We start from the raw sequence: 20,837 nt of genomic DNA, 5'->3' as shown, positions 1-20,837 counted from the left end.
AGAAAAGGCTTTTGACAAAATTCAACACCCATTTATGATAAAAAAACTCTCCAGAAAGTGGACATAGAGGGAACCTATCTCAAAATGATAAAGGCCATATACGACAAACCCACAGCAAACATCATTCTCAATGGTGAAAAACTGAAAGCATTTCCTCTAAGATCAGGAAAAAGACAAGATGTCCACTCTCGCCACTATTATTCAACATAGTTTTAGAAGGCCTAGCCATGGCAGTCAGAGAAGAAAAAGAGATAAAAGGAATACAAACTGGAAAAGAAGAAGTAAAACTGTCACTGTTCACAGATGACATACTATACATAGAGAATCCTAAAGATGCCACCAGAAAACTACCAGAGCTAATCAATGAATTTGGTAAAGCTGCAGGATACAAAATTAATGCACAGAAACCTCTTGCATTCCTATACACTAATGTTGAAAAATCTGAAAGAGAAATTAAGGAAACACTCCCATTTACCACTACAACAAAAAGAATAAAATACCTCGGAATAAACCTACCTAGGGAGACAAAAGTCCTGTATGCAGAAAATTATAAGACACTGATGAAAGAAATTAAAGATGTTACCAACAGATGGAGAGATATACCATGTTCTTGGATTGGAAGAATCAATATTGTGAAAATGACTAGACTCCCCAAAGCAATCTACAGATTCAATGCAATCCCTATCAAATTACCAATGGCATTTTTCATGGAACTAGAACAAAAAATCTTAAAATTTGCATGGAGACACAAAAGACCTCAAATAGCCAAAGCAGTCTTGAGGGAAAAAAGCAGAGTGAGAGGTGTCAGACTCCCTATCTTCAGACTATACTACAAAGCTACAGTCATCAAAACAATATGCTGCTGACACAAAAAGAGAAATATAGATCAATGGAACAAGATAGAAAGCCCAGAGATAAACCCATGCACCTATAGTCAACTACTCTATGACAAATGAGGCAAGGATATACAATGGAGAAAAGACAGTCTCTTCAAGAAGTGGTGCTGGGAAAACTGGACAGCTACATATAAAAAAATGAAATTAGAACACTCCCTAACACCATACACAAAAATAAACTCAAAATGGATTTGCAACCTAAATGTAAGACCAGACACTATAAAACTCTTAGAGGAAAACATAGGAAGAACACTCTGACATAAATCACAGCAAGATCTTTTTTGATCCACCTCCTAGAGTAATGGAAATAAAAACAAAAATAAACAAATGGGATCTAATGAAACTTAAAAGCTTTTGAACAGCAAAGGAAACCATAAACAAGACAAAAAGACAACCCTCAGAATGGGAGAAAATATTTGCAAACGAATCAATGGACAAAGGATTAATCTCCAAAATATACATAAGCTCATGAAGCTCAATATTAAAAAAACAACCAACCCAATCCAAAGATGGGCAGAAGACCTAAACAGACATTTCTCCAAAGAAGACATACGGATGGTCAAGAAGCACATGAAAAGCTGCTCAACATCACTAATTATTAGAGAAATGCAAATCAAAACTACAATGAGGTATCACCTCACACCAGTTAGAATGAGCATCATCAGAAAATCTACAAACAACAAATGCTGGAGAGGGTGTGGAGAAAGGGGATGCTCTTGTACTGTGGGTGGGAATGTAAATTAATACAGCCACTATGAAGAACAGTATGGAGGTTCCTTAAAAAACAAAAAATAGAACTACCATATGACACAGCAATCCCACTACGGGGCATATACCCAGAGAAAACCATAATTCAAAAAGACACATGCACCCCAATGTTCTTTGCAGCACTATTTACAATAGCCAGGTCATGGAAGCATCCTAAATGCCCATCGACAGACGAAGGGATAAAGAAGATGTGGTACATATATACAATGGAATATTATTCAGCCATAAAAAGGAATGAAATTGGGTCATTTGTTGAGACATGGATGGACCTAGACACTGTCATACAGAATGAAGTAACTCAGAAAGAGAGAAACAAATATTGTATATTAACGCATATACATGGAACCTAGAAAAATGGTATAGATGAACTGGTTTGCAGGGCAGAAATAGAGACACAGATGTAGAGAACAAAAGTATGGACACCAAGGGGGGAAAGCGGCAGGGGGTGATGGTGGTGGTGTGATGAATTGGGAGATTGGGATTGACATGTATACACTGATGTGTATAAAATGGATGACTAATAAGAACCTGCTGTATAAAAAAATAAAATAAAATTCAGAAAAAAGAAAGATTAAAAATTAATATACTAAGAATCCCACCCAAAGATTTATAAAAAGAAGAAATGAAAAAATCCAAGGACAGGTAAAGACCAAACCAGTAGTTTAAAATTTTACCAGGCCCATCCCATTTCCCTGGATACTTTTAATACACTTTCCAAAAACAGGTACCCCTTATCATATGCAAATTGTTTCATAAAACATAAAAAGTGAGTGGGAACCTCGCCCAACTGTTTTTTATAAGCCTGAAATAACACTGAAATGAAAACTGAACGGCAATATGAGAAAGGAAAAATTATGAGCCAATCACACAAACATAGACAGAAAATTTCTATATAAAATAATAGCAAACAGAATCTAACAATGTACAAAATAATAATACCTAACATCTAGGCAGGGTTTATACCAGGGATGTAAGGAAGTCTTAACATTATAAAAATATGTTAATGTAACTCACCACAATATTAATTAAAGAATAAAAACAAATATGTTTTTAGCAAATTCAGGAAAAGTTTTGAATTCAATAGGCATTCACAATTTTTTAAAAATTAAAAACTTAGCAAACTAAAAACAGAAAAAAAACTCGTTTAACCTGATAAAGAGTATTTATCAAAAAACTTATAACAAGTTCCCTTAAAGTTCCAAACAAATTCAACATTGCACAGAAATCCTACCCAGTGAAAGAGAGAGAGAGAAAGAGAGAGAAGAGAAGGAGAAAGGAAGGGAGAAAGCAAAGAAAGAAAAGAAAGAGAAAAATAGGAAGGAAGGGGAGAAAAAAGGGCAGGAGGGAGAGAAGGAGGAAGGGAAGGAGAGGAGGTATGAAGATTGGAAAGGGAGAAACAAAATTATCATTATTTACTGAAAATAAGGTTGTCTACATAGGAAGTAAGAAAAAAATCTATAAAAGGAAAATCTTAAAATTTAAATGAATAAGAGGATCTAGCAAGACTTCTAAATACATGATCAATATACAAAATTCAATAGTATTTTGTGCAGCAGTTATAATTGGTTAGAAAATGTACTTTAAAAAGCATCTCACAACACCAACAAAAGTATAAAGTGCTCACAAATAAATCTGTAAAATCTGTGTAGGGAATTTTCGAAGGAAAGTATAACTCTTCTTTAAAACACATAGAAGAAAACCCCCCACAAACTGGGGAGCTTTATTTTGTTCATGTTAAGAAATTCAAGAATAACTACATCAATTCATCCCAAATTTCACTATAAAGTTAGTGTAATTTCAATCAAAATGAAATTAGGATTTTTTTTTAATTTCTTAAGTTTACCCCAAAATTCAACTTGAATAGTAAAGACCAAGAATAGCCAAGAAAATGTAAGAATAAGAGCTACAAATTTACTGTACTAAATGTCAAGATGGATGATAAAACTACAATAATTCGGATAGCATAGCATTGGTACAAGTAAACATAAATATGTCAAAGAAATAGAGTATTCAGAAATAGCCTGGGCATATGTGGAAGTTTATATCCTAAATAAATGATACTTAATATGGCATTGCAAATCAGTAGGGAATGGATGAAATATTTAATAAATTGTGCTTTGGTAATGGACTACTAATATTAAAGGGAAAAATAAAGATCAAATTAAACCTCCACCTCACACTGTGACCAAAATAAATTTGATACAAATCAAATGCCAAAAGCAAAACTGTAAAATATCTACAGGAAAATGTCTTCATACACAGGGATAGGAAAAGCGTTATCTCAAATGAGCCCATAAAACATAAAAATCTACTAATTCAAATTTAGAGACATCTATATGGCAAAAATGCATCATTAGGAAGGTTTAAATATTCACACAAATGAAAGATTATATCAGTAACAAATACAACAAAAGAGGATTAGTATCCAGATTTTTTTTTTTAAGCTATCAGATTACTAAGATAAACAACATAACAGAAAATAGGGCAAAGGATATAAACAGGACCTCAAAGAAAAGGAAAACAGCATGCACTATAAAATTATGAAAAGAGGCTCAATTCACATGAAATCAGAGAAATGTATATTAAATCAACGAGATATTTCTCAGCCAAGAGATATGAAAATATTAAACCGTTACAAGAACTGTCAAGAATATGGAGAAAGAGGAAATCCCATTCACTGACAGTAGGAATTATAAATCAATTTAAAAATCTACCAAAAAGTATGAAGTTGACTCATTAATTCCACTTACAGGTATATGACCAAGGAGATCCACACAGAGTTATTCACTGAAGCATTATTTATAAAATAAACATATGGGAACACTTAAATATCAATAACTAAGTTATGGTATCCCGTAACACTGGATTATAGGAGAGAAATTAAAATGAGTGAACCAGCTCTAAACTACTCATTTTGTTACCCTTTGTCAGTCACTTAGCTTCTTTGAGCTTCTTGTTTGCTGTTTTTGTTTTAATTTATGAAATGGAAAATCAACCTCACAAGGTGAAATGAAAGACAATAAGTAAGAAAGAGATAAGTAAATGACATAATATATATAACAGCTCCTATGAAATATCAGGTACATTAGAATCTGATGTTCTCTTGTCTGTGAAATAGGTATCACCAACATTCTCTGAAAGAGAGGTGGACAGGAATAGGATATATGATTTGAGAATAATCAATATTTATTAAAACCCGTTTAAAAATGAGAAACGCAGCTAGATAGGAAAGAGGAAAGAATTAACCAGCCAAATGAGGGCCTAGCTCTCATTGAAGAGGTAATCACAAATGAGACTCTAGTCACATAAATCTACCAACAGGCTCCATTCCAAAACACTTACAGGCTCAGGACCATTATTCAATGAAAAACACTATGAAACAGGAATTATACTGAAGCAGCCTGTAAAGTTATGACTTTTCATTAACTAGTTTTAGTTTTATTTTGTGCTGAGTGAGAACTTCTGATGACACCAAGGTAGTAGGAAAATTGGGAACCATATTTCTTAATATTCAGTGTCTATATAAGAAGAAAATCACCTTGAATATGAAGCCCACTTCTAGTAATGGAACTAGTAACCCCACTTCTAGTAAACCCACTTCTACCTTACACTATTAAGCTATCTTGAGAAGTCAACTTACATTTTTCAGAAGAAATTTTAATCTGAATAATGCTGATTTCCCATAAGCTATGTGTCTGTCAACCTTCATAAGAGATAAAGGGACATCTGAGCTTCAATCATAAAGTGTATCTGGGGAAATCCTAAACTATATCCTGAAGGACCTAACAAGGGACAGAAGAGCCAATAGGCCCCCTGGGTTTGGATACATCCTACAAGCCCCTTACATTAATGCTCTGGCCTGCAATACAATATTGAGAATAAATTTTAAAATAACAAATTATAAAGATGCTGCAAAAGCAATTAAAGATGGTCAGGTAAAGCTAACACAGATTAAAAAGTGAGTTGATTACTCAGCTAGTAGGTGTCTATGATAACTTGCAGAGAGGAAGAGAATTCCATTGGAGAGCATCAGATAATGTGTGTTCATTTGAAAGAGGAACTTCATGGAAAAACGTGTCACAGACTAAGCGCACTAGTGCCTAAAGGTAAAAGGTGTTTAAACTTACACCTAGGAAAGAAATCAGCCATATTTCATAATAAAAATCCAAAACAATTAGCAAAAGGTCCAGAAATACCTCCCCCAAATGTTTCCCCCCAACTCCAATTGTGAGGCACAAGGATTATTCAAAGGAATAGACTTGCCAAGCCTATTTCAGGAAATAATTGCTTTTATTATTGACAGGTTTTTAAATGTCATTGGCACTAGAATTCACTTTCAAATGCAAAACATAAAGAAAGCCAATTAACAGAGGATATCTAAAAAGGTATATAACGGATATATATTAAACTCATATGTTTATGTGTTTTAGTAATAAAAAACAATTTATTTTGTTAATAGAAACAGCATTAAATAAATTCATATTATATGAAATACTGGGCTGCTCACAAGTCTTTCCTACTAATTCTAAGAAGGCTAGCAGCAAAGAGGCTGATACAGAAATATCAAGACATTGACAATCTCAAGAAGAGGTATCCAGTCTTTTTCCTTCCCCACAGCATTTAATTCAATACTCAACACACAACAGGTGCTTAATACATATTCACTGATATGAGTAAGATACTTGCTAAGAAACACTGAATGAAAATTTGTTACTTTATTACCATTTATATATATTAATAATAAAGTAACTCATAAAAGTTTTGAAAGTAATTCATCTTTACTGAAATTTTTCTCTTTAATACATAATACCATATAACAAAAAAAGAAGAACTGTAAGACAACTCCACTCTAAATACCTACAGGTTAACTTACAGGAACTTAAAAATAACAAAAATAGCGCACACTACTGGAAGCCTAATGAAGGAAACTAGTTTATACCACCACCTAGTGGCCACACAATGATGCAGCACAAAGAAAGTACTTACCAGTGATGTCACCAAAGGACAAGCATCTGGAGTTTACACGTAGAGCTACTGCCCTCCTATGCAGCTGGGCCAGCGTTGGATCCACCTCTCCCACTTCCTTCTTCAGATTTGATGAGGCTGACCTTTGGACAAAACCAAGCAGAGACATCATCAAGTGGATCCTTGCCTTTCCCCACCTCATATAATTTCCTCCACCCTTTAACTGATACCTATTTGTTACGTACAGTGTAAAATGCACTTTCACACTCATTGGACCAGATGGCAATAATTAAAAAGTGGTCCTGGCTGGGCCACATAACAGCAGTGAACCCGAGGAAATTAATGTCTCAAAATCTCACCTTTTTCACTTATAAAATGGAGATAAAATTTAACTTATAGCATTTTGAGGATAATTAAAACCTGTGAGAAAATAAATAGGAGATTGCCTTAGGCACCTAACAGTACTTGACAATGTTTACCTAATTCTAAGTTGTAGCCATAAATTTTACTCCTATCTTGTAAGCATTCTCCTTTTGGAAATATTCTTGGAAGTTTCCTCTATCTTTCTCTTGGTTGGATGCAGTTAATGAGGAGGCTCTAGGGGGTGGCCAAGCCACAGTGTGGAAGAAGTCTGGTCTTTATCATGTATAGAAGAGCTGCCTGCCAAGTAGGTAAATGCACTCTGGTTTCTCATAAAAAATAAAATTCATAGTGTTTGAGTCATAATATGCTTTTGGTGTCAATCTGTAACAGCAAATTAGCCTAAACGATATATATATATATGTATGTATGTATATATATATTATATATATTCTTGAAAGATACTACCAAATATTGAGATCTCTGGCCTCCTTCTGTCTTTAGCCTCAAGAACCTGGCAACAAAGATTAGACCTCACAGGTGGGACACCAGAAGTTTCCTTGCTGAGAAAACTGACTAGACAAAAATAGAAATAACTTATAGATAATAACAGTGGGGTGATGGGCATCTACTGAAGGAAACTGCCCAGTCAGATCACCCTACACTAAAGCCCATTACTTGGCAAGACCCGCCCAAACTCACAGAGCTTTTTTATAGTCCAACTTCAAAATATGAGCTGAGAGACAGATACAAAAACATTTCAGGAAAAACTCCAGTACCAGAGACAGAAAAAATAGATAGAAAACAAAATAGAACTCAAATGAAGACTTAAAACAACAATATTTAAAAAGAAAACACCTATAATCAATGTCCCCAGAGAGACAGAAATATAGAACCCATGAAACAAAAAGAGGCTAATATTTCTGAAGAGAGTGGGGAAAAAAACATTCTGGAAAAAGGGGTAAAAAGGAGCTCTTGGACATAAACAATGGAAATTAGAAGTTTAAAATTTTACTACATGAGTTAGAAAATAAAATTGGAACATTTCATGACCCCCCCCCCGAAAAAAGGAAAAAAGAAAGATTAAAAAATTAGGAGGAAAAAGAAAATTAGAGGTTCAAATGGAGGCATAATGTTTGAACAAAAGAAGTTCCAGAGATTGAGGAGGAAGAAAAAAAATCCAAGAAACATTACAAATTTTTCATAATTTAAGAGTTTCCAGATTGAGGGGGGTCAACTGAGTGAGACACAATGTATGAAAAAATATCTATCCCAAGGAACATTATTGTGAAATTTCAAAAAATTAGGGAAAACAAGAAAAACATAAAAGCTTCCAGAGAGAAATAAGTCACATACAAAGGATCAGGAATCAGAACGGGATGAATGTCTCACTAGAAACTATAATGCAATGGAGCAGTGCCTTTAAAAACATGAGGAAAAATTATTTCCAATGTAGAATTTTACACCTACCCAAACTATAAATTTAAGGAGGTTGATAAAGACATTTTAAGAGATGCAAGTCTCAAAAGTTTAAGTCCCATGTGCTGTCTCCTAAAATTAGGAGGAAAAAACAAGATGCACGATCCTGGAAAAATGAGGTCCAACACAAGGCAAACGAGATTCCCCAGGAGATCAGTGAAAGGAGATCCAAGAATTACTACAGGGCCACCTTAGAGAACGCTTAGTCCACACTGGACCAAGAGAAAAGACTCCTGAAAGATATCTCTAGAAGATGAAACTGATAAACTGATTAACAGGTTTAATCATTTTGAGTTTTGGCAAAGAATCTGGTGATTAATAAGTATAAGGAAAAGAAGAGAAACAAATGAAAAAGAGAAATAAAAAAATAGTCACCTTCCTATGATTAAGATCATAGACATAAGCCACATAGCAGTGGCTTAAACTAGAAGATGAATTCTCTTGTGGAAGAAGTCCAGAGACAGGCAGTCCAGGGCTCCTAGTATGGTGTTCCTTGGTGTCAGAACCTAGGCTGCTTCTCTCTTGTTGTTCTGCCATCCCCAGCATGTGGCTTCTACCTCAAAGACCAAGAACTCAAACCATTACATCCACATTCTAGCAGGCAGAAATAAGAAAAAGGCAAAGAGGAAAACAACCCCTCCTACACAACTTTAAGATCACTTACAGTAGGTCATAAATGCGCTAAAACATCCCACTGGCCAGGACTTAAGTCACGTGGATGCACCAAGCTGCCTGGGTTCTATTAGTATTTTTTTAAGAGGGGTTGGGACAAGAATGGCATTGGGAAAGAGCTAGCAGTCTCTGCTACCTCCCTCCAGCACTTTCTATTCTCCATATCCTACTTTGTCTTTCCTCGACGTATTTATTAATCCCTGATATATTTTTCTTTCATTTGTCTATCTGTTTCCCCTAACCTGGAACTTCCAAGGGGACACAGACTTTGTCTTTTGTTCACCTCTGCACCCCAGTTTCTGGAAAAGTGACTGAAGCATAGAAGAAATTTAATATGGGTTGAATGAGGGAATAAATTAATTCTGGGGTTGGGGAGGGGGGAGTCTAAGAAAATAAATTTAAACATAAAGATCCAGTCTGGGCACAGATGATGCTTTGTTTTGTCTTCATTAGTTAGAAATGGATGCCCATCATCTGGAAAAAATGACTCGCCCTTCTGGAATTACTAATTTTAAAAAGCCTCCTTTCCTCTGAACAGATGACTCAAGTCATTGTACAAGGTACAACTAACCCCCTAGTCCTAATAATATAAGCAATATTGCATTAATGTTTGCAATAATGTAACTATTAGCAAGAATAACATAAACATTAACATGATGTAAATAATGTAAATTAATGATGTAATCAATTAACTGATTATTTTTCATGTAAATATTATTAGCCGCAGGAAGGGAAATTATTTGGGGGGAGTGTTATACTAGAGATACAAATCCTCTTCTTCCATAGAAGGAGTCAATAGATACTATCTAGACCGAAAAAAAAACAAACAAAAAAAACACAAGAAATAGCAAAATATGCCTATTATTTAAAAATACAGAAACAGGCGTCAGAAGAAATAGCTCGAAATGTTGAAAGGTGATTATTCTGGTGAGCAATAATCAGGGACAGGGGAGACTAGACCAGAGGTTTTGCTTTTAAGGATCACAGAATTTTAACAACGTATGTTTATATTTGATTTTTTCATATCTAGCTCGGTGCGCCCATTCCTCTGAGCTCCCGGAAAATCCAGTGTAAGTTATTAGGAGCCTTGCAACTTCGCGCTGTGGGCAGTGATGGGGAAGGAGAATGCACTTAGAACAGAAAAGTGAAGGCTCCTTGGTCGTACACACTCGCATCCTACACACGAACTTTTAGGAACTGTACACACGTGCGCAAGGAGACGAGGCGACGGGCCCAGACAGGTGGTACAGGAGCGACATCAGCACTCAGCTAATTCTAATGTCATTTCTGACGCTGGGGGTAAGAACGTTCGAGGGAACCAACGTGGAAGGAAGGGTCAGAGCTAACACCAAACGCGTCCGGGGCTCAGGCTGCGGAGGACGCCTGGCAGACTGGGCGGTCCGGCCGCCCCCCAACCCGCCCCCCCCGGCCCCAACGCAGGAGGAGGAGCCGACCCGCCCCGATCCTGCGTCCGGGAGTTGTGCAGGCGCCGCTCCCTGCTAGTCGGGAAGCCACAGGAGAAAGAATTCAAGGAAGAATACCGGCCGCTGCCCTTCTCGGCGCTCGAAGCCGTGCCATGCTTGCCCTCCGAAGAAGCCTGACTAAGGCTCTGGCCGCTCGGACGCAGGCGCCTCAGGTACTGGCCGTCCGAGACGCGCCCAAATCGTTCCCTGGGGGAGGGGCGGGGAGGGGCGTCTGCGGGGAGAGCGCGGGCCGCGCATGCGCCTACGGGCCCAGACCTGCCAACGTGGTTCTGCTGCCGCAGAGCCGACTTCTAGTACAAGTCTCGGAATCCCGTGGCGGCGGACCCCGGGATGCGCGGCAGGAGGAAGGGTTCCGTTAGAGGAAGACCCAATGCCAGGGTCGCCTCTGGCCGGCTCGCAAACAATCGTGGACAGGCGCCGTTTCTAGCCTAGGTACCCGGAAGCGCTGTGGCCGCATTGGGGCCTGTGCTAGACACTGGTCCGGCCTCTCTTACTGATTTGTGTTTTGACAAGCCCCTCCAGACTGAAGGGGCAATAGGACAGGCCTCCCCCTATTAAGCGAAATACACAACCTTCCAGCATTTTGCAGGCAGAGAACCTTTAAGAGGGGGCCCAGGGTGCAGGTGGTGAAGCATCCTGCCCAGATGCCACTGTCTCCTGAGGTTGGTGCCCTAGTCAGGCAGTGTCAGGAACCTCGTAGCAAATATGATGATGACAACTTATTTAATCTGGATAAAAAATGTACAAAATAGATTATTGTGATTCAGCCTTAACTGTCAGGAATTGGCCTATTCTGTGAATCTAACCTAGAGGTTTTTTCCTTTTGGTGTTTAGGCTTTTACTTCTTTCTCAAAGAGCAGTAAGAAGGGGATTATAATCTACTCTAGAGACTGACTTTCTGGTGAAGACTAAAGAGGAACCATTAATGGCCCCTTCACCCAAGATCAGCAATACAGTCTTTATTCTGATTCTCTCTATTGGGGCAGGACCAAGAATTATTCCTTAGAATTTTACTCTGAACTTTGATGTTATTAAATGTCAACCAAAAAAATGAAAAAAAAAATGGTTCTGACAAACCTAGGGGAAGGACAGGAATAAAGACGCAGACGTAGAGAATGGACTTTAGGATACAAGGAGGACACGTTCTTCTGCCAACGATAATAAAATGTATGCCTTTGATTACATATTTTGATCTCCAAATACAAATTCCCTGAAAAGCAACTTAAAAAGCAATTGTTACAAGTACCCTATTGGCCCATTTTCTGATATCTGATATACTTATATTTTATTTATAATATTTTTAAACTATAAATACTAGGCAGTATTTATTTGCTTAACATTCTGTTAGTAAAGTTTAGTAAGATGGCACAAAAAGAATATCTGTCAAATACAGGGGCAGCTGCAATTGTTTTTGATGGCAAGCTTAAGTCAGTTGGGCAATAAGAGTATAACTCATCATAGACATGGAATGACCTCAAGAGAGATTATTATAATTAAGCCTTATACACAATTAAGTAAAATATATGCATTACTGTGTTTTGTAAACAAAATATATGTCAGAGGAAGAAGCCTACTGCTTTCCTTTGACATATCAGGTAGTCAGTATAAGCCCAAAATTCATCAATAGCCTTATAAGTACCAAAACTACTTTAATAGATAATTCTGGTATAATCAGCTTCAGGAAATGTGCACATGCTAACCAAACTTATGTACGATGGATATGTAAACTAGAATGCTATATGAATGTATATGTATGCGCATGTGTGTATATACATATATTTGTATATACATATATATATATATATATATATATATACACAAACACATATACATACACAAAGCATCTACTGAAAGTTAAGTTTACTCAGAGAACCCAATTAGAAATTTACATTGTGAGCATATGACTATTACAAAAGTAATGAATGGTTCTTAAGGGATATTTCCATCAACCTGCTATAATTGGGTGGATTAAATGCCCTTCTTCAGGTTGCATATGTAATTAAACCCTAATAATTATTCAGACAATTCTAACTTACTGATGTTTCCTTTTTCTAGCATTTACACAGGCTATCACCATAGTACAATGCAACTGGCTAAGTCATAGTTTCCTATTACATTAGTTACACTCCTGTCCTATTTTTGACTAGTGGTCCACTTCACTGGATTTAGAAAATACTTCTACCTGACCAGCAATTTCCATTGTTTTAAGAACGTAAAAAAAAAATTAGTTTTCTGCCAGTAAACACATTGTCATTGTGCCAGCCAAAATACCTGTATATGTTAAAAAATTGTTTTAAATGCTTAACTCTAATACATATGCTATTCAATACAGATGGAATATTAGCTAAATAAGGGATAATAAACTATTTGTAAAATTTATCAGGATCCTAACTATTTGTAAAATTTATTAGGATCCTAATTGTCCTTTGGTAAAGAGACTGACCCAGTGCCTTCTTAGGAGCTTCTCATGGAAAAGTGACTAAAGGTGGAGCCCCTGCTAGGAAACAGTAGCTATATATTTAGAATGTTTAAAGCAGGCATCTTTATTGACATATCTCTAAACAAATTCAGTGGAGAGAGGACAACAGAAGTCGAAACAGATTATGAGTTTAATGAGTGTCCCTTGTTTCCAGACTCAGATTTGTTTGTAACATAATATTATAAACCCTACCTTCCCCAAATATTTCAAGTTGCCTTATCTTTCTTCAGGTGTGCTCATCTTTTGCTACAGGCCCCAGACAATACGATGGAACATTCTATGAATTTCGTACCTGTTATGTTAAGCCCTCAAAGATGAATGAGTTCCTGGAAAATGTTAAGAAAAACATTCATCTTCGGACAGCTCACTCTGAATTGGTTGGATTCTGGACTGTAGAATTTGGAGGCAGAATGAATAAAGTGTTTCATGTTTGGAAGTATGGTATGAGTCATCAGCTTAAGTATTCAGTACAGATTTTCATTCAGTTAGATATTACATGAGACTTAGTTCTTGGATCTATGTTACTATAAATACATACAGGTTAAGTAAAACTAAAAAAGCAATACCAAAAAAATTAATTCAGTGATGATTCTTCCCAACAGTATACCTCTTAACAGCCCATTGCTGGAACCTTTATATTATCATATGGGAAGCAATATTGGGAAAATGTGGCATCTCCAATTCCAAGTCATAAAATTCTAAGCTAGACTTTAATTCTAGAAAAAAAAGTTTAGAATGGTTATTGTAAAGATTTTTTATGAAAAATTTAAAGCAGTTAATGCAAGAACCAGAGTGAGTTAGGATCATAAAAGAAAGTAGAATTATTTTTTCTTTATATTGAAGCTATAGCTGGATATCAATGTTTTAGCAGAAATCATTCAAACATCTAGGGACTTTAGGGAAATAGAAGTTGATAGGGGATGATAGTTAACTTTGAAGCCCTCACCCATCCTTAAGATTTAATAATTTTGTTATATTTCAGGACCACTTTGGGTTTTTTTCTGCCCCCAGAGTTTCAAGGAATTCACTGTCATTATACTAGGCTAGGGAGGTAAAGGAAAGGAAGTGAGTTCTTTCAATATTGAAGTTGACCAACCCCTGGTTTACAAGAAGAACGGTTACAGGAATCCCTAGCATGTTTAACTCCAATATTAAATTTTTGTGAAGTCACATCAGGACTTGATGATATCTAAAGAACTTTTAATAATTTCATTTAGTGTTTGGTCATCAGTGTCCAAAGTTAATAGTCATATAGTACTTTAATATGAAAAGTACTCGTTCTGTATTTAACGTGGCCATAGTTTAGGGGTTCTCCCTGTTGTAATAAAACAAACCCCATTAAAACACAATTTATGGGACTTCCCTGGTGGTGCAGTGGTTAAGAATCTGCCTGCCAATGCACGGGACACGGGTTCAAGCCCTGGTCTGGGAAGATCCCACATGCCGCAGAGCACCTAAGCCCGTGTACCACAACTACTGAGCCTGCGCTCTAGAGCCCGCGAACCACAACTACTGAAGCCCACACACCTAGAGCCCGTGCACCGCAACAAGAGAAGCCACCGCAATGAGAGGCCCGAGCTCCACAACGAAGAGTAGCCCACGCTCGCCACAACAAGAGAAAGCCCTCACGCAGCAACGAAGACCCAACGCAACCAAAAATAAATAAATTTATTAAAAAAAACACAATTTATGCTTTAATGCACCACCAGCTGAATCACGTCCCATTAAGAAATTACTCGTAAGGTCCTGATATAACTTACTAATGCTCTAAGAAGGCTGTTATTCCTTATCTGCAACGTAAACCATACAAAACTCTTTTACCATTAGTCTTATAAGGCCCTATTAGTAAATATTAGTACTAGGCCTATATGTTAGTAACATATGGGTAACAAACAGAAGAGAAATAGTACTGGGTAAAAAGAATGGATGACAGTAAGTAAGAGAATGAGCACTATTTCTTTGGAAGCTGTTTGTTCAAAGAAGAGGCTGAAAAAGCAAATCTTAATTTCATTTATGTTCAATTTAATTCAGTTATACCTTGACCTGACCACTCATCACCATCACCAGTGACAAAGAAAAATAGTCTTTTTCTAAACTGGCGCCATAATTTAAATGCCTCAATAAAATTAATAAGAATAGTTAACAGATACTGAGTACTCACTAGGTGCCAAACACTGTTCTGAGCTCCTTTCATGTGCTAATTCATTTAATCCTCACTTCAGCCCTGGAGTTAAACAGACACAAAGATTCAATAACTTACCTAAGCCTCACAACTACCTACTAAGTGGTAGAGCATATAAAGCCCATTACTATATATTATCAGTTGTTTACTTCCTACTCCCCTTTTAGACCATGAACAGCTTGGGGACAGGCGTCACATTTACTTATGTTGGTATCTCCAGTGATATAACACAGTCCTTATGTGTCCTCGATGAACATTTACTAAATTGAATGAAACCCAGAAAAAGTACAGGTGGTTTTAAATCAGACATTTTTATTTTTCTTACTCCTTTTCATCCCATAGACAATTTTGCTCATCGAACTGAAGTTCAGAAAGCCTTGGCCAAAGATAAGGAATGGCAAGAACAATTTCTCATTCCAAATTTGGCTCTTATTGATAAACAAGAGAGTGAAATTACTTATCTGGTGCCATGGTGCAAATTAGAAAAACCTCCAAAAGAAGGTAAGTCCTTCCGTCTTAGTCACTGAATTTTGATGGAGAAAATATTAAAGATTTTAAGCTATAAAAACTAAAGTTCTACTGGAAAAAAATGAAGTTAATCTTTTGCATAATATAGGAACATATGTTGATTGTTGAGATAAAAATAATTTGGAGCTCTTAGCTTATTCTTAAAAATTGAGCATTAAATAATGGAGTATTTTTGCAAATTGGTATCATACTGATACTTAAAGTTTAGCTATATTATAGAAAAAGTTGACATGGTCACTAAAGGTTGAGAAGTTGGGCCTTGGGAGCAGAGAGCACATGTGGGTAGATGAGGGATAGTGTATGATATTTTGTCATAATTTTTAAATATTACAAACTTTTAGATATAAAAGTATTTTTCCATAAATTACTACTAATCTCAAATCATGAAGTACAAATTTGCTTATAAAATTTGACTGTTTGGGGGGAATGAATTAACTGGAACTGCCAAGCTGTATTACTGTAGTCTAACTTTTATGTCTTCCTCTTTCTTATTTCTCAGTTTGAAAATAATTCCTAAAGATTTGTCTTCTTCCTGATTTCACTTCTTGCTGACTTAAAGAAATTATTACCTCAATCCAGTTTTAAACAAAGGTCAGATTAGAAAAAGCATAAACTAATTTAAATTTTATTTTATTTCCCCCATTATTCCCAACTCTGTAGTGCATTTTGGATTACAAGAGATTTGAAAAGTCTTATTTAGATCCTTATCCACCTAGATCCCCTCAGTTTTAGGCACCATCTAAATGAACTAGTGGGCTTCAAAGACAATGTCAAATCTTGGTTCTCTTCCTCTATGTTATTCATGATTCTTCAGTAACTTTTGCATGTTTTTCCTTTACTTCTCAAATCTGCTGGTCCCCTAGTTTCTTTCTGTCCACCCACCCTATACTTCCACCCAGAAGGTAAAATACTTTTCAAGTATTTACCTGGATATTATATACCTGGAATAATAAAACCACCTCCTTTAGGGTTTGTTTTGCCTCAAAAACTCTGAGACAGTCACTTCAGGTCCATTGTTTGCTTGCTGTTCCTGGTAGAAATGGAAACCTATAGGGGGAAATTATATAAAGCAAAAAAGTAGTAGAAGTTGGAAAGAAGAACAGAACTGTAAGAGATTGGAAAATACTTTATTCATTTCTATTATAAAAGTGTAAATGCAGGCAGCTAAAAGGTCCTATTCCATTATTTTCTCACAATTTTATTGATAAATTTTATAAATTAAAAATATTTTTAAAATATTAAAAATATTTCTTTGTTCTCTATAAGCTTAACAACTCATCCTTAAAGTAGGTCAAGGACTTTCTAAACATAAAAGCACAGTGCAAATTATTAATAAATATGTCTACATAAACATGTATATGTATATGATCCTCCAAATCTATATATAGATTAGCTTTCCACTGGAACCAAACTAGACAGGATTACAAATTGCTTGAATGTGTTCAGTAAAATACTTATTTTTCTCCCTATTCCAGGAGTCTATGAACTGGCTACTTTTCAGATGAAACCTGGTGGGCCAGCTCTGTGGGGTGACCCATTTAAAAGGGCAGTTCATACACATGTCAATCAAGGCTACACAAAATTAGTTGGAGTGTTCCATGCAGAATATGGAATACTCAACAGAGGTACAGTTGTCCATCTCTCTATGAAATTGTGAAGTATATTGGTGATCTACTGTTAAGTTCCTTGGGTCAGTTTGTCTCTCTTCTCATTATTGAGTGTATTTTACCTTTTATTGCCAAATTTTTAGTTTTTTGTGATTTTAAGGGTTGAGTAAACCTGTTTTAAATCTTATTTATTTAGAATATTAATACCTTATGAAGCCTTTTTCAAATACTGAACTGCTCTTTTCTCTGATACATCAAAATGATAAAATTTTTAAAACTGGAAAGGACCTCAAGAAATCACCTATTCCTTTCATGATCTTTTTTTCCATAATCTACATAATCTCTGAATGGAGTTTTATTGATTTTTTTTCCACTTTTATTGTAATATAATTGACATATAACATTGTGTAAGTTTAAGGTGTACAACATAATGATCTGATATATGTATATATTGTGTGAAATGATTACCACAATAAGTTTAGTTAACATGCATTACCTCACATAGGTACAATTTTTTTTTCCTTGTGATGGGAACTTTTAAGCTTCTCAGCAACTTATTTATTTTATATGTGAAAGTTTGTACTATTGTACCATTTGTGATTTTTTAAAATAATATTACTTGGGTTGTTTGGGGGTGAAAAGTAATATATAGTTATTGTAAATATTAAATGGACATGGACAAGCCCAAAGAAAAAAATTACCCATTTCTCACTACTTATATACACATAGTATGTATACTATATTGATTTATTTAATAAAATACCTATTTGGGATATTAAAGTTTATCTGAAAGGATAGCTAAGACTTTTAATATTTGAAAACTCATAATATCTAGTTGCCGCCTCATATTCTTCACTTCATGTCTAATGGACATCTCAAACCTAACATATCCACAGTTGAGCTGATTGTTGCCCAGAAATTCAACTTTTAATAATATATTGTAAAAAAAAAGTTGGACTGTGCAAAAATAGATGTTTGTTTAAGTTGGAAAATACATGAAGAAGAGAAAAATTATGACAATTATTATATGCCTTTCTCACACCATACACTAAAATAAAATCAAGATGGATTATAAATATCAATTAAAAAACTGAATTCATAGAATTACTGAAACAAAATATAGATAAATTTATTTAATAATATGTGAGAACAACATTTCTAAACCAAAAGCAAATGAAGAAACTATGAAGGAGAGAAAAGAACTGATGATTTTATTGTACAAAGGCTCAAATTTCTGTGCATACCAAAAAAAACATAAATGAAATCCAAAAGCAAAAAGAAAAATAAAAGCTTATGCAAAGATGACACAGATGACTAATATATATTAAAGAAGTTGCAGATTAAAACAATAATTGGATGCCATTTTTTACCTAATAAAAACATATTATATAGATATAGTATTAGAGGGGTTGGGGACAAACAAGTACTGTTGTACTATGTAGGGTTGTATTGGCTTAATCTTGCCCCCCTTAATAATTTGGCAATAAAATAAAAAGCTTAATTTTTTCAACTGTTTTTGACAACATTCTAGGAAATATGAATGTTTTTAGTTATACAAGAAGGAAATTTGAAAGGATATAAAATATATAATCACATTTGAATGATGACATTAAAGGTTTTTTAAATCTCTAACTTACTATAATAGACGTGTAGAATTTTTATTTAAAAAACTACTGAAATGTGTGTGCACACACTTTTTAATCTTAAATTCATTCTCAGTGTACTAGGAATATGATAATATGCTGAGTATAAATCAGTACTTCACTTCTGGAGGATAGTGTATAATATATACACTGTACATTTGTAAGTGTATATATGTAAGATACTCTTTGGTTCTCTCAATTTAAATTTTAGGAATTTATGTTAAGAAAATAATCAGATCCAGACTGCCTGGGTTTGAATCCCAGCTCCACCACTTAAAACTCTGTCACCTTGGGTGAATTACTTAACCTTACTGTGCCTTAGTTTCCTCATCCATAAAATGATGATAATAATAACCTACCACTGAAGGTTATTATGAAAACTAAATGAGTTAATACACACAAAATGTAAAACCAGGCTCAACACGCAGTAGGTACCCAATAAATGTTAGTAGAAGTTGTCATCAACATTGCTCTTATTATAGATATACATGTACTGCTGCTCTAATGAAATTTATGTCAGCATTATTTATAGTAAGGAAACTTTGGAAACAATGTTTATAAATTTCTCTCCCAGATCGCTCACCCCTCTGAAATCTTATCACTAATATACTTAGTGTTACCCTGTTGATAATCACTATTTTTATTTAAAGAATAGGAGTTACAGTTTCTGATTAATGTTTCTGTCTTTCTTATTTGAGCAATGCCACAGTCTTTACAATCTATTTCTGGTTTATTTATTTCTGCAGTTCATGTTCTTTGGTGGAACGAGAGTGCGGATAGCCGAGCAGCTGGGAGACACCAGTCTCATGAGGATCCCAGAGTTGTGGCAGCTGGTAAGCTATTTCACTAAGCACAAGTTATTCTTAGAACAAATCTGATTTAGTCAATAACTTTATATACCTTCTTATGAATTTTTTTCCAGTTCGGGAGAGTGTTAACTTCCTTGGGTCTCAGCAGAATACACTTCTGATTCCTATGTCATTTTCACCATTGAAATAGTCTTCCACTGATAAATGAAGCATTTCATTAAGTGCCATAAGCTGTGTCTACTAATGGTGCTTAAATTCTCCCAAGAGATTCTCACTTTTATTTGATGGAGGTGGTAAGTTAATTGCTATGTCCCTTGCATATTTAAAAGCTACCTCTGTCCACTATCACCACCACTTCAGTAAACAGTCTGTTCCTTTTTGCCTAGGCATTTCAGTATCTGTCATACATTAAAAATAGTTGCTATTACTATAGGATCTTGACTTTTCATTTGTTTCCAAATATCTCTTTTTCTCTATTTTGATAACCCTCTGCTTTTATAGCATTTTCTTACATTCAAATGATTCTTTCATTTCCATACCTGTGATAATATCTTTAAAATATTTGTATACATTATTAACCTTTTCATCATGTCTTTTTCTGAGATTTTAAAAGTTTTTGTCCATTAAAGTTTATTTTATACTACCAGATAGGATTCATAAAAATATTAAACATATTTCTTTACTATGGAAGAGTACAATGTTACCTGTGTCATCTGTATTAATTATGGTTTTCACATTAATAATTACTTACATGGAAAATAATGTTATTAGGTCCTGGTATTAAAAGTTATTGATGACTCATTGGTTTATATGCTGCAGTATCTTCATTTACAGTTAACTTTCCTAATTTTTACTTCATTTTAAATCACTGTTTAACAAAGGTACTTGGTCATCTGTTTGTTTTAATGAGATATTTATGGTTATGGAAATGTTTGCCCTAATAAAAGCCTACATATACAATCTGA

General features: G+C 35.2%; 1 protein-coding gene and 1 long non-coding RNA gene across 3 annotated transcripts in view; one reads left to right on the top strand and one right to left on the bottom strand.

Annotated features, from left to right (window-relative positions):
* The window catches only part of LOC113619872 (uncharacterized), a 26,934-nt gene extending 15,482 nt beyond the window's left edge, over window positions 1–11,452 (bottom strand). The window contains exons 1-2 of the long non-coding RNA XR_003432569.1: window positions 10,682–11,452; window positions 6,651–6,772 (exon numbers count right to left, since the gene is read on the bottom strand). This is a non-coding gene — a long non-coding RNA (uncharacterized LOC113619872). The remainder of the gene's footprint in view (window positions 1–6,650; window positions 6,773–10,681) is intronic.
* LOC113619870 (protein NipSnap homolog 3A) lies at window positions 10,586–20,837 on the top strand. 2 transcript variants are annotated; one of them, XM_027105339.1, is made up of 7 exons: window positions 10,663–10,776; window positions 11,706–11,791; window positions 13,334–13,544; window positions 15,628–15,786; window positions 17,289–17,438; window positions 19,810–19,896; window positions 19,986–20,837. In XM_027105339.1, exons 3-7 carry the CDS (start codon window positions 13,418–13,420, stop codon window positions 20,060–20,062), a joined length of 600 nt encoding a protein of 199 aa, XP_026961140.1. In that variant the 5' UTR covers window positions 10,663–10,776; window positions 11,706–11,791; window positions 13,334–13,417; the 3' UTR covers window positions 20,063–20,837. The 2 variants fall into 2 exon arrangements, with proteins under 2 accessions (XP_026961139.1, XP_026961140.1); XM_027105338.1 differs by lacking the exon at window positions 11,706–11,791 and having other exon boundaries at window positions 10,586–10,776.

The sequence above is a fragment of the Aethalodelphis obliquidens genome, unplaced genomic scaffold (genome assembly GCF_003676395.1).
Source record: "Aethalodelphis obliquidens isolate GAN/ISIS:26980383/991018 unplaced genomic scaffold, ASM367639v1 scaffold7, whole genome shotgun sequence".
Taxonomy (NCBI): Eukaryota; Metazoa; Chordata; class Mammalia; order Artiodactyla; family Delphinidae; genus Aethalodelphis; species Aethalodelphis obliquidens.
Note: the sequence above shows the minus strand (reverse complement) of the source record. Positions and strands in the feature narration are given on the sequence as shown.